The following is a 15279-nucleotide window of genomic DNA, read 5'->3' on the forward strand; positions in this document are numbered from 1 at the left end:
GCCTCAATGGAAAGGCAGAGGCTTTTAAAATAAGGCTGTGATGGAAGATGTATGTCTTCCCGCATCTACTCTGAATCTATCTACTGCTGTTCTCCCCTATACTCCAATAAAAATGACCACCTTTAAAGAAATACGATACTTGGGTAAGCATTTCCCATTATTTTCCTCCTCCCCTCTTTACATTAGCTTTTATTTAACACAAGAGACCTGAAACTTCTGTATGGTCAGAATGAAGTATAGTTGATAGTCTGAGAGAAGTAAGCAATGCATCCATTCATTACAGGTATTTTTTCTTCCCTAGTGCCCCTTGTCTAAAATCAGGCAGATAAAAAAGTGAAACCCAGGCAGATCAGGCACGCTTACAGGAATGCTTTGTTTTATGAGGCTAATAGTTTTCCAATATGCTTGCTATTTAAATGAAAGAAGTTTGGGGATCTGATGGTATCACTGCCTTCTGCAGTGTCTCTAAGTGTGATCATAAGTCTAATGGTGATGTCATTTGGGAATTTGCTTTAACTAGTCCACCAGGTAGTTTGAGAAACACTATTTGAAAGAAACTATGATAATATCAATGCTAAGGAAATTGTCAATCAAAGCAGTCATTTGGCATAATATACCAAGTCAAACCAATTCAAATATCAAGCAAATAGCCTGACAGACTCAATTTAGCTGCATTATTTTTTTTAAAGCTGAATTCTTGCAAAAAAAACTATATTGTATTTTCCAGCATCACTGAAAATTTCAGGATATTCCACAGTAAATCACATATAAGTCTCCCAATCATCACAAAAACTTTCAACAGTGTCTTTAATAATTTTCCATTTGATTGGAGGAAAAAGTTGAGCCATTTCAATGGAACAGACACAGGAGCCACTGACCTTGCTGTGAAAAAAATGTATTCCAATACCAAGCGTATTTTCCTGTGCTTAATTTTATTCCATTACTCCTAATTACATCCACTTTATGATACCTTCTCTTATTTTCTGTGTAGCCACTTGAAATAATTGAAAGTACTTAGCAATCCCCTACATCTCTTGTCATTTTTTTAACCCACGTCTATTTCTTTTTATAAGCACTCTAAATGGTCATTATGCAAAATTTGATATTGGTAAGTTGATGTTTTTTAAGCTTTTACTTGATGAAGATGGGAAGAGTGTCTAAGCATCTTTTCATGACTGAGAAAAAAAAGTTTTAGGATAGTTCAAAAGGGGCTCAGAATATATGTCATACTACTGAGGCTCCCAAGAAAGCATAGCAGTATACACACTAGAGGATGACAGCCATTTAGTGGACAAAGGAACTCATCTGGGAGATTGTTTCAAATCTAGAAAGTGACGCTACAGGGCTTGAGATTCTGAATTTCTATTGAGTTCCCAGTCCAGGCTCACACTAGATAATACGAAGACCACAGGATCTAGACTGTGAAGCATCTTTCAAAGTATAATTCAGTCTTTCCTAAGGTGCTTTTAAAAATGTAATATCATAGAGCTCAACTGGAGCCTACTGAATCTTCACTTTTAGGGGACAGACCCTAGAATTTGCTTATACAAAGATATACAGAAGATTCTGGTGTGATAACTAATGTCTCAGTTCAGTGAGTCTCAGCCCCAGCTTTCCATTCAGAACATCTGTGAGGAATTAAAAACAGTACTGATGCCAGGTCCTCACCCTAGATAGCTTAAATCAGAACCTCTGGGATATAGCCAGCTTTGGAGTAGCAGTTAAAGCTCTGCAGGTGAATCAAGTATTCGGGCTTTACTCTTTCAAATGGCTACTTGAGTGTCTTTGCAATCTGAGCTAGGCACGTCACTCCTTTGGATGTGTTTTCAGTTCCGTTTGATGTCAGTTGAGGAAAGGGTAGTCAATTTGTGCAGCAGACACTCTCTGGGTGTTGGGTTGCAAGAGTTTATAAATAAATATACAGGATACCTAGTTAAAATAAAAACATTTGCTGTTCAGCTGAAATTGGAATTAAACTTGGTATCCTGTATTTTATTTGGTAGCCATGTCTCTGGCTTTGGTTCAGAATGGATGGCCAAGGAATGTGGTGATTCTGTAATCACTGGTGCAGTGAGCATCCCTTCCTTTGCCAGTCTGTGGTTCAATCCAGGAAGCTCTGGATGGCCCACAGCATTTGGGTAATCACTGCCACTCTAGGCTAATGAGGCATGATGAGTAAATCTCTCTTGTTTCCCTGGAAAAGGTGCAGGTGTTTGCTAAGAAGGCACAGTGGAGATTCTTCTGGAAGCACAGTAGATTATGTTGCTATAACCATGGTGTCCGGTCTGTCAGGAACCAGGGACTCTTTTCATGGGACTCTTTCCCTTTTATCATAACCTACTTTCTTTGTGCATACTGAAGGTGCTTGGAAATCTTCAGTTTTCTCCCTTCAGGGAGCCTGGTTTTACTAGGGAGTGTAGCAACATTCACTTTCTAGTGTGCCCCTGTCTACCTTCTACAGCAGGGGGCTGTAGGTCACAGATCCATTTGTGAATGTGCTAACTATGCTCATAAATTTTTCTCTGTACCATGTTAGGATTTCACAAGCCTGCACATGAACCTCAGTCCAAAAAATGTTTTTCCCCAATTCATAGCACAAGAAAGAGTGTGTTGCTGGGCACAGCACTTCATTTCAACAGGGTCTTAGGGTGATCTGAGGGTCTTTTTCATCTCTCCCCATCATTAGTAATTCTCTTATTATTCCTGAAAGAGAGGTCATTCTCCATTTCTGTCCTGCAGAGAGTCTCCTGAAGATTCCTGGCTTTGAGGCTCATTCTTCTTCATCCAGACAAATGAAAATGGATGATTTTTCTAGTTTTTGGGTACCTTTTGAACAACCCCCTCCCCCAACTTGCAGAAAGATTTACATTGCTACAAAGGTAGTATAGACCTTTGTGGGTCTCATCCCTTCTCCTCCATTCTCCCAGGTCTTTGCATTTGCTCCATTTCTTAAATTACATCCCCAGCCCATCTATTTTCATGTTTTGTTTCTGAGATAGGGTATCAGGAACTTTGCCTGGGCTGGCCTCTAACTTGAAATCCTCCTGTTTCCACCTCACGAGTAGAAGTAGCTATTACAAGTGCTTTGTTTATTCCTCCTCATTTGGTCTAGAATCCCATGTTCCCTGTGGCTTATCTGGCATCTATTGTCAGTGCTCACTGCTTTCTGGTCATCCATGAGGTCTGTAGAGGTAAGAAGTTAAATGAAAACAGTTCCTCCAGGGGTTCTGTTAGCATGAAGAGACAATCCCAGAAAGAATCAATTGTGTGGAAGTATGGGAAGGAGGGAAAAGGAGAAATTGAGAAGGGGAGAGATGGTTGACTAAATGAGGAAGTCCTCTTTGAAGGAATCCACTTGATCGAAACAAATGCCAGGCAGGGTGTTTAAATTCTCAACTGGATGATGCTAGATGAAAACCTTGAAGTTGGCTAAGACATATTAAATTTGTAGTCACTCAGATGGAATGGAGTTAACTTTTTCCCCTGTGCATGCACCTCTTATTAGTTTTGCACCCTGTGGCTGAAGTCATAAAATACAGAAAAATCTCATTAATTCCACATTAATTTGGGGATTTGATGAATATTTGGAATGATGGGGGTTTAAGTAAATGGTACATTCATTAATTATTTACACAAAGCAATTAAAATTGGGTTAACTTACTCAATAACCATGTTAGAAAGACTTGTTTTAATTAATTGGCTAAGATTAACTTGTGATTGAGATCAATTACATGTAAATGATACTTAAAAACCAAAAGATATTGTTCAAAATATTAATTTGCTTAACTAAGCCATTCTGCTTACTTAGTGGAAAGGTAAACTCTAGCCTCAATTCCCACATATCCTAAATTAGTAGAGCCAAATTGAATGAGGTTTTACTGTAAGCACAATTTGCTTTTGCCTGTGTCATCAAGGCGGTCATCTGAGGATAAGATTTACATTTGAATTGAACACTCAATAAACACCACAGTGATTTTCTCTTAGGCCTTCTGCAGCTAATTTTTCGGCACTCTGTTAAATAACTTAATCTCTTTTCTGTTTAAGGGATTTAAGGACAATATCTATCGACAGAGAAGGAAGTATTTTGTGGATGTGGCCATGGGTTATAAATAGTAAGTACCTGTATAACTCTTTCTTGTCACTGGCTAGTTAGGAAAAACACATGCTGTGTTAAACAGGCCTATCTTCTCTTCACTGTAACTTTTGCAGAAGGCAGGCTTGAACCATTTTAAGCCCTCACCAATGCCATAGGCTTTAGATGCCAGCACTGATGGTTGACATCTACGTGTAACTGTAAAATAATGAGATCTGTGGTCAGCTTGCCAAGTACTACATTTACACCATTGTGTTTTCAGCTCCATTAAGGCAAGGAGCCATTTTTGTACATGCTGTAAAGCTCAGAAACTGTACTTTAATTTTACTTTTGACTTGACTTTTCACTAACTCCTTTTAGTGTCCAGATTGCCTAATGAAAGTAGAAGATTCAGGGGGTCACTCCAGCAGCCATAGTAGAAAAGAAATGCATTTGTTTTACATGGAAAGGGAAACATCCTATAAATTGAAAGGGTTATAGGACCCTCAGCACAGGGTTAGAGTGAAAGTAGAGAATACCATTTTGGGGGAGTGAAGAATGCACATGGTGTGTGCTGATGAATGATGGTGACAGGACAGTTTCTGTTTGGCCATGATGTAGTATGTTAACTGCAGGCCATTTCTGGAAAAATAGACATATCAAATGTGAGACTTCTGTCAATACTACTTTTACTGGGATTATGTACAGACCAGCTTTTTCCTTTTTCTGTTTAGTTACATGACATTTATCCTCAGAATAAAATGTAAATCCTGGTAGGGAAAGAATTCTTTCTTACTTTAGTTGAGACTAGAAGAGAAGTTTGAACTGACAAGCAAAGTTGTCGTTGGTGAGAATTTAGGAAGCGATATATGTCATAGAGAATATCAGTGTTGGCTTTTTTTCCCCAGGACTGTAACACCCAAGTATTTAAAATTTAGTCAGATAATTTCATAGCTCATTGGGCTAATATTTACTCATGCCAAGCTTCCCTTAATATCTAGATGTTTTTCTCTTCTTCTTCCCAAGACCCAAGCAGCCTTCATTCTTTTTCCAGCATGCTTATAAAACCATGTTTCTGAAAAGCAGAACTCACATGCTGTACCACATATGTCTACTCTGTTCCAAGCAATACTTGTGACTTCCTACCTCTTACCGTGTCAGCGCACACGAAGTGTGCCCTGGCCAAAGCACAACCTGACCCTCATGTGCCCTGTGATTCTCAGCAGCTCCACTCACCACACTCCCACTTCCCAGAGTGTCCTACTCAGCCCAGAGAGGACCCTGGGGGCTGGTCTGGCTTGCATGCTTCTTTCTTTCTTCTGAATAGCTAGGATTATAGGTGTGAACCACTGGCTCCTGGCTGTCATTTGTTTTATTTTTTTTTGTTTATTTTTTTATTAAAGAAACATACATAGAGGAGAAGGAAGGATGGTAAGGAGGATGGGGGATCAAGTTGTCAAAGTATTAAAAAGCATTTACCCTTACCACCTCCCTATACCTGAACAGTGAGATGGAGTTGTGGTGTCTATGGAAGAAAAATGCAGAACTTGCAGATGGGAACTGGTAGAAATATTATGGTGCATAGTGAAGAGTTAGGTAGAACAAGGGCATCTGGAGATGCGGTCTCCTTCTGGAGAGCCAGAGAGTGTTAAGACCCAAGAACTGACTGTTTAGGAGATGGAGGTAAGCAGCAAGCTTCCAACTCGTCATTTTACAGTGATTATTTTACAGCAACAACTCTCGGAGGACTCACAAACCCTCCCTGTTTTCATGAGTGCTGAGGAAGCCAAACTCTACCCCAGGGCTGTTGGGTAGATGTAGGATCAAAACAAGAGCGGACTGAAATCTAGGGACTTTACAAGTTGTTTCTTGGACTACTCAGAACAGACTAGGCAGAAAAACAAAGTGCTCAGAAATTGAGAGCACTGGAGCCAGAAAATCTGGGTTGGAGTGCTGACTCTGCTGTTTATCACCTGGGTGACTGTGACTGTGCTTCAGCTTCTTCATCTATGAGGGTCGAATGCAGGGCCTATTTCTTTAAGAGTAGTAAAGATTTAGAAAAAGAGAACGAAGTGCTGTGCTTTGCACTGTACCTGGCATGTGATCACACTCAAAAGTATCATCATTACTGTTTACCCACCAGGCTGTCTCCTGTTTCCAGTTGACCTATTTCTTTTCCTTTCAAGCTATGTTAATGCCATTGCCTGGGCTGTCATGTTAGCATAAACGGTAGCTTAAATGTCCCTGGAAGTAAGACTTGCAGGAAATTCCTTACCTATTAGCAGACTGTTGAGTAAACTGATGCTTTTGATCCTGACCAACATCTCTCATCATGAATTTCATGTAAAAGCAATCAGATTCTCATATTTATAGGGATGCAAGAAATTGCCAAAATAACAGTCGTAAATTGGGAGCAACTTGTGGATGGAGGGAATGAGGAAGGTGCCTCCCAGGAGTAGGTAAAGCAGGAAAACACAAACCTAAGACTTGTAGGAAGTAGAGGAATTTTTCTGCTCCTTCCTTCATAGGTCTCACACTGAGCATGAGTTTGAGGATGGTTAAGGAATAGCCAGATATGTCTGTGTGCACACACACGTGTGTGTATGTTTGTGTACATGCATATGTGCTGGCAAGCCCAATTTTTTTTTTTTTTTTTTGGGTCTAGTCGTGGGGCCTGAACTCTGGGCCTGGGCGCTGTCCCTCAGCTCTTCAGCTCAAAGCTAGCGCTCTACCACTTTAGCCACAGCGCCACTTCCGGCTTTTTTCTTTTTGCTTATGTGGTGCTGAGGAATCGAACCCAGGGCCTCAGGCATGCAAGGCACGCGCTCTACCACTGAGCCATCTTCCCAGCCCAAGCCCAATTTTTTTTTTAAAGAGGAAAGGTATTTGAGTCTGTGGACAGTTGGCAAGCCCACTTTTGAGGTCCTGAACTTGCTGTTGTGCTGTTGGGAGAGGGGCACAGTTACTAACAAACTCCACATGGGCTTTGCCCATGGTCTCCAGTTTGCCATTCAGCAAGCAAGATTTCTTTTTGGTTTACAGAAAGTAAAGATGCAATTGGAGGTTGAATTAGGTATTTTTCTAGTGCTGATGGCTTTGTAAGTATACAAAGTAGAAAGCTGTTAATACATACCATATGTATTTAAAATAAACTCATCTAGTGTACTTTGACTAGATTTTCCAGACCAGCGTTGAAACCACTGGTCTGAGGTACAAACTACTTGAAATTGAAGTATACTGAAAGAGTCCAGCATGTTCAGTCCCAATGCTGATAAAATTGGGACCATTCTGGGGCTAGGGAGAATGGAGACATATTTTAAGGGAGACAACGTTTAAATCAGACAGAAGGAGTAAGTGGTACCTACTCAGGACAATAGGTATATCAGCTCAATTAAATCATCCTGCATACACACTGACTGAGCTACATAAATATATGTGATTAAAATCTATTGATATTAAATAAAAGTAAAGTTAGGGACCATCTGACATGTGGAGAAAACTCAATTTCCTGTTGATAATTAGTTAAGACTTCCTGGGCCAAGAAGAAGTCAGAAATACAAGATTAGAAACAGAAAAAGATGGAGTACAGAGCTTTTGAAGTTGCAGGAGACATTGGCAGGATGGAGTCTGAGGTGTCTAAAGGTAAAAAGAAGGGAAAGAAATGAAATACAGAATAATATATATTGAAACCGCAGCCAAGAAGCCCTCTGGGGGATTCATGTTGAATACTATATTTTCTATGATAGTCTTGAAAGGATAAAACAGGGGGAAAGAATCAACACAGGCGGAGAAAAATGAAAAAATTCCATTCTATGATGAAAAAGCAGCAGGCTCAAAGTCTGTAATATGGTGAACTCGAAAGAGGCGAGGGAACGGGAAAGCGTGAGCACGCTGAGAGCCGCCAGTAGACGCCACTCAAGGCGAGTTTCTGATTGACAGCGCAGCTGAGAAACAGGATTGATTGCCCAGAGGCCCACAGCTGCCCACAGACTTGACTGCGCTGGGTGGCACACGTGTAGAGAAGGCCTAATTGCCTTACCAATAATAGCATAGGAAACATTCATTAGTGCAAATAGGATCTTCCTAGAAGACTTGAGATAAACACTGCATTCGGAGGGCATTGTTTCCGAAATCATCCCCGAGAGAATGTCTAACATGTGCCTCACACACTGGCCTCCCCCTCAAATAAGAGATATCTTAGTATAAACAGATATAAAAAAAAGTGCCCCATGATTCGTTAATGTGATGTGCACACAGACTTGCATTTCAGAGGAAATGGAAGCGCATGGGGGGCCGATGGCATGTGGAGGAGGAGAAAATTATGACTGTGATGTTGTTAGCACTTAGGTTTGTCTGAAACTATCCAGTTTTCTGTCACTGACACGGTCTTAATATTAACCTGAGCTGATTTCATAATGGCTAGATTGTTGCAGGGGGCGGTGGATGGGTAGAGTCAGTAAAAATTGACTAGAAATAAACATTTTCTTCTGGGGCTAGCATAATGATTATTCTTCAAACCACACGCATGCATATTTAATTTCATTCTAGTTTTGGTGGTAGTTATAGCAATCCATTTTATTCTCTCTGAAAGAGGCCTCGAGCTCTGACTTTAATTATGCTACTCTTGTTTGCGTAAATTGATTTTGAATATTAACTGTGATTATGTTTTGTTATGAATGCATTTTCTTCTAGTTGAAATTACGGTACACATGAAGCTCATGATCCTCTCATGGGTCTTTGAGTGAGTTAATCCCCTCCCCACCCCCACCCCAGCCAGGAATCAGAAATGTAGATGAGCAAATGAAAATGTTAAACAAATAAAAAAATTGACCTAAATTAAGATAGGAAATTTCTCTGATTTGCCAAGAAAACCCATTTGATTCCAAAGTTAGGGATCTAAGTATTTTTTTACATATCTCAGTTTCAGTTTTCTCCTCTGAAAAAAATGAAGATAGAGACTTCTCCTTTACTGATCTCCTGAGAGTCTTGATTAATTAATGAATTAGAGGGGATGAAATTAGGACTTTGTACAGGCATTTTACTACTTCACTACTTGTCCATGCCTCCTTTAGATACTTTAAGTATCTAAATGGCATTCTAAATGAATTTCTACATGAAATAACAATGTGCTTCATTGTCCTTTTCAAAACAATAACCAAGGAATCTAGACTGAAGACATAGGTTTATCACACCTCTCACCAGCTTGGAGGACTTTGGTTGCATTCTCTACTTCTCAATGGGGCAGAATTTGGATCCTCACTGCCTGGGGTGAACTCTAGTTTTACTGTCCACCAATGGAGCGATTTGGGAAAATTATTTAAGACTTCTGGGCCTCAGCCTCCCTATTTTTTTTTTTTTTTTGGGTCCGGTCGTGGGGCCTGAACTCTGGGCTTGAGCACTGTCCCTCAGCTCTTCAGCTCAAGGCTAGTGCTCTACCACTTGAGCCACAGCGCCACTTCCGGCTTTTTTCTTTTTGCTTAAGTGGTACTGAGGAATCAAACCCAGGGCCTCAGGCATGCAAGGCAAACCCTCTACCACTGAGCCACCTTCCCAGCCCATCAGCCTCCCTATCTTTGAAATGAGAATAACTCTCCTATGTCATAGGACTGTCATGAGAATCAGATGAACTAATTTACTATCTGCACTTAGAAACATTGTAGGAAGTGTTATATAAATATTTGCTATTGTTCTAAAGTACCATTTTCTTTTTTTAAATTTAATTTTATTTTTTTATTGTGAAAATACTATACAGAGGGGTTACAATTACATGGGCAAGATAATGAGTACATTTCTTATCAAGCATTGTAGCCTCCTCCTTTGTTTCCCCTTCCCATCCCTTCCCATCCTCCCCCCACTCCACCACCCAATCCTCCCCGCCCCCCCCACCAAAGTTGTAAAGTTCGTTTTCGACATAACGACTTGTACATCTCATTGTTGCAATGGATCCACCTTCCCCTTCCCCTCCACAAATTATACCGACATCAAATACAGTGAAAGCAGGGGTTATACCATGGGGGAGGGACATACATAGCAACAAAGAAATAATCTTATAAATGTGTTAGAAACAATCACATGAAAAAAAAATTTGAATACATATCTTAGGGTTCATTATCTGACCTTTTCTGCTTGACTCAGACATATACTAGATATTGCAAATAAGGAAAACCATGGGACCTATATTTCTTTGGGCCTGGCTTACTTCACTTAATATAATTTTTTCCAAGCCTTTCCATTTCCTAACAAATGGGGCAATGTCATTCTCAACCTCCCTATCCATAAAAGAAATGCAAATCAAAACAACATTGAGATACCACCTCACTCCAGTTAGAATGGCTAAAATCAAGAACTCTAATAACAACAGATGCTGGAGGGGATGTGGACAGAAGGGAACCTTACTGCATTGTTGGTGGGAGTGTAAACTTGTTCAACCACTTTGGAAAGCAGTATGGAGGTTCCTCAAAAGACTCCATATAGAGCTCCCCTATGACCCAGCAATCCCACTTATGGACATTTACCCAAATGTTTACAAACAAGACCACACTAAAGCTACCAGAACGACTATGTTTATTGCAGCATTATTTACTATAGCTAAGATATGGAACCAACCCAGATGCCCCCTCAGTAGATGAATAGATCAAGAGACTGTGGTATATCTACACAATGGAATTCTATGCCTCCATCAGAAAGAATGACATTGCCCCATTTGTTAAGGTACCATTTTCTCACTTGAAATAATCTGTGCCTTTTGTCTGCCTTCATGCTTCATATCATTTTTCTTTTAATTGTTTATTCTTTGGTTTCCCACTGTCTCTAGTCTCCTACGCTAAGGCTTACTTCAAGCCTTAACTTAAATGCTTTCTTGTGGTGGGTGTGAATGCATTACCTGCAGAGCTGGTCCCCGCAAGAGCAGAGGTCATATAGTGTCACTGAACCTGTGGCTGAATATATAGGCTTAGGGGATAGACAGAGCAGGGTCTGAATTCCTACCCACTACTTACAAGCACTGTGGCTTTGAGTAACCTACTCTCCCTGTCTCAGTTTCTCATCCATTTTTGTTTATTACTTTTTAATACATGTCAATTTATTTATCTTTTTTTGTGGCACTGAGGTTTGAATTCAGGGCTTCAAATTTGTGAGGCAGTTGCTCTACCACTTGAGCTCCACCCCCAGCCCTCAATGGCAGGGGCACAAGCTCTACCTTTCAAGGTTGAGATGATCAGCAATAGTTACATGACTCACAATGCTGACTGGCACAAGGATATGATTATTATTCTCACACTAACGTAGCTAATGGTTCCTTGATTCAATATAATCAATTGCTAAATGCATTTAAAATCCAGGTCACCTCAAAGAATGACCAAATTAAGGTATGTTCATCTCCAGGTCCAATGAGTTACAGAAATTTTTCAAAAGAAATTAGTGTGTATGAGGGAACAGCTTTTTAGTTTCTTGTAAAACATGCACATAATTTGTTTGTCATTCATTCTGAAAAGCTGATCCCTTCAAGGCCTTCTCAGGCTATGAGTCTCATTCTGGCTGAGGCTTGATGGTTCTGTCTAGGACTGGGCTATGACTCATTCATGGTGGTAGACACGGTCCCCATAGGTTGGCCTTTGAACACACATTTTCAGGTAGTTTTGGTTTCCCGTTTTTAATTCTCACCACATTCTGAGCACTGTGCCAAACATGTCACTTCAGTTCTGCCACTTAACCTCACAGTGAGCCTTTGAGGTGGATGCCATTATCATACTCACTTTGGAGGTGAGAGACCACAGATTCAGAAACATTAAGAAACTTGCTAGAGATGACAAGTTGATGGTACCACCTGCATAAGCCCCAGTAGTTAGTTGATGCTTTAGTTCCTCTGAAATGGAGCGGTAAATGGAAGAGTAGAACTAAAGCAGATATTTGAAGTACGGTGTCATTTCCTGGATGGTCGTAATAGTGTGTGAGTATGGGTCAGTCCCATTGGGAGTTTCAAGAATGCTGCTCTTCTAGAATCTAAATGTCTTTCGTTGACTGAGGCCACACCTTTTCTTTCCCTTGTTTCTTCCATTTTGCTTTGAAGTGTCTGTGGCAACTTCTGCTTGACAAAGGTAGTTTTATACATAAGTCGGAAACAACAGTGGCAGACTAGGAGATTTGGCATTTGAGAAAGCTATTCTTTTCCTTGTAGAATTCTCAACATGTTTGACATGCATAGTTCTTGTCAGCATTTTAATTCACTTAAGGCTTTCTGGCATTAGTCAATATTCCAACCAAGCCTTGTTTGGTTTCAAAGCCACATGGTCTCACCCAGATGGTTCAGGACATCTGCCTGGCTTTGGCCTTACAGAACTATGACCCAATCCTGTGTGGCGATTTTTCTCTGCACTCCCAGTTCACGGGCTTTTCTCCTCCCATCCAAAGCTCGACCCTCATGGGACAGAGACTGAATGGAAATAAACACAGCTGGGCTGAGGCTAGAAAAACAATTGTAAGGGATTTGTCATTATGTTTTTTTTTTTTTTTTTTTGTTAAACAGTTGCTAGCCTATTTATTTCTTGATTTTTTGATTTATAAAATTGCACCCTTTGTGATTCATTTGCTCCCAGTGTAAGTACTCAGCAAAACAGAGATCCTAAAACAAAACAGCCCCAAATGGAGATGAGCATATTTGAAAAGTGCAATCACTATCACAGCAGGCACATGCAATTTGGGTCAGCTTGTGAATACTCCATGTAGCTCCATCAGAGAGACAGAATTTTTCTCTTTCAACATGGAGTGATGTTGATTATACCCTCCTCTCCTCATCAAAGCAGTGAGGGACAATTTTTGTCACTCTCCTTTCCCTACCTATACCACCAAATACTAAGTGATGTCAAAACGAAACCCTGTGCGACTGAGGTTCAGTAATAGGCTGTGCATTTTCAGATGCTCGAACAGATGAATAAATGTGAAATGGTTGTGTGTGGGAATGAATTTATTGGACTTCTAAGCTAGCATCTCACTACATGACTCAGTAGTGGTCAGTCATCAGTCTGCAAAGTAAAGAGCAGAGTTAAAGAAAGGTTAGTCTCAAGGCTTTGAGTAGTTTTCCAGAACCTGCATTTTTAACCTCCCAGTGTCCAGCAGGAGCACTGGACATAACTAGGCCTTCCCCTGCAGAGGTATGGCCATTTAATTTTGTGTTTGAACTGGAGAATTACTGACGCCACGTCTTTCTGAAGAAGCATTTGCAGTTATTGCAACTTGCAAAAAAAAAAAAAAATAACTGAGGTGGCTCTACCTTGCCACCTTTCCAGAAATTTCAGTTGACCTTTAGCATTTCTCATTTCTTGAGAGAAGAGGCATGATTTATGGATCCTGTTTGGTTTCAGTATGTAGCTTAAAGGAATACATTCCTAACAGGCCTGAGTGCCACATTACCTATTTTTAGATAGGCGAATCTTAATTGGAAACATAACGAATAGAAAATGGGAGAATGGAAGGTAAGGTTCTGCTTCTCAACAGGGAAAAAGTTAACTAGAGGCTGCAGGTTTTTATCCTTAGTTGATGTTCTTCTCATCAGTTTCACTGGCAGATGGTCACTTTGATGAATTGTGGGCTCTCCTGTGATATGGGAGAAAGTTTTAATTTTTTTCTCTTCTATGTGTTTTTGAGAACAGCCACCTGAGAAGGCAAGTATGTTTTCTCCCCGACTGAGCTAATTTTATCCCATTCCATTATCCTCCATTGATTCGCTTTCCCAGCTTTTGAATGAAACTGGGATAAATGTGGTTGTTTAGGTACTTCGTGACTCCTGCATAAACACCAGTTGTTGGTGCGTTAATTTCTCTGAAATGGAGCGGTAAATTGAAAAGTAGAATAAAACTAAATATTTGTAGGACGGGAGTCATTTCCTAGATGACTAGAATCATTTCTGAGGAGGTCACATTAGGGGTTTTGAGAGTGCCTCTCTTAGGGAATCTAAATATTTTTCTCTGCCCAGGATGCCACGCCTTTTCTTTTCTGGTTGTTCTTTTTATAATTTTTTTTTATTGTAAAAGTGATATACAGAGGTGTTGCAGTTACATAAGTCAGTTAATGAGTACATTTCTTTTTTTTTAACTTAATATCTTTTTTTTATCGTGAAAATACTGTACAGAGGGGTTACAATTACATGGGCAAGATAATGAGTACATTTCTTATCAAGCATTGTAGCCTCCTCCTTTGTTTCCCCTTCCCATCCCTTCCCATCCTCCCCCCGCCTCCCCAATCCTCCCCAGCCCCCCCCCCACCAAGTAGACATAAAGACTTGTACATCTCATTGTTGCAATGGGTCCACCTGTATCTCTATTTAAACGATTTGTTTTCCGATGAGTATATTTCTTTTTGAACAGTGTCACCCCCTTCCTCATTTTCTCCCAGGGTTTTTCCTTCCCAAACCCTCCTCCACAAGTTTTGTAGTTCATTGCAACCTTGTGTCTAGTGAGTATCACTGCTGCATTAGTTCACCCTTTGTCCCACCATTTCTGTGCTCCCCCTTCCCCTCCCCAAATCAGATAAACTTATACACAAAAGGTACAGAAATCAAAACTATTTTTTTAAAGCTTTGTAATGACTTCCATTTGACGTAGGCGGTATCAGGCACAAATTGAAAAAAAAAAGAGCTTTTAAATAGTAGAAAGTCTGGTCTTTGCAGAAATGCATAGTTCTTGTATTTAAAAGACTCCAGGCTTTACAGGAGAATCATTTTCATGCCAAATGTTTCTCTCTACCTGAAGTTTAGCTCAATGGCGAAGAGGAAGGGAGCCTGAGAGCTGCAAAGAAAGACAAAGGGAAATTGATTTGGAAAAGGTTTCTCCTTTTCATGTTTTGGGCTTGGTGGGTCTTTAGGTGTGTGAATGCCTCTGTAGGCTGGTGTCTGATTATAGCCTGGCTCCCACAGCTGTGGAAAACATTAGCGCAGTATGGCCCTGTATCGCTCACCCACAAAGATAGCAGTTGCACCAGATCCGAAGGTGTTGCACAGAGAATGGGTATTTTGACTTTTAAATCATTTCCGTGAGCACGAAGGATTTAAATTACTTCCACAAGTCCTGTCTGAGAGGCAAATGGATTCATATGGAAAGTGTTATTTTGTCATCTCTAGACCTATTCCCAACCCTGCAGGGAAGTGATGAAATCTTATTCATTTGTACACCTGGCGGGAGGGAATTGGCTTCAGCGAGTGTCTGTCAGGGACT

General features: G+C 40.4%; 1 protein-coding gene across 1 annotated transcript in view; it reads left to right on the plus strand.

The window, feature by feature from the left end:
• The window catches only part of Tph2 (tryptophan hydroxylase 2), a 93506-nt gene that overhangs the window by 6309 nt on the left and 71918 nt on the right, over positions 1 to 15279 (plus strand). Inside the window, exon 5 of the mRNA XM_070036803.1 lies at positions 4045 to 4112. Within this exon, the coding sequence (XP_069892904.1) occupies positions 4045 to 4112 (68 nt within the window). The remainder of the gene's footprint in view (positions 1 to 4044; positions 4113 to 15279) is intronic.

This window comes from Dipodomys merriami, unplaced genomic scaffold (genome assembly GCF_024711535.1).
Source record: "Dipodomys merriami isolate MVZ:Mamm:240054 unplaced genomic scaffold, mDipMer1.0.p SCAF_10, whole genome shotgun sequence".
Taxonomy (NCBI): Eukaryota; Metazoa; Chordata; class Mammalia; order Rodentia; family Heteromyidae; genus Dipodomys; species Dipodomys merriami.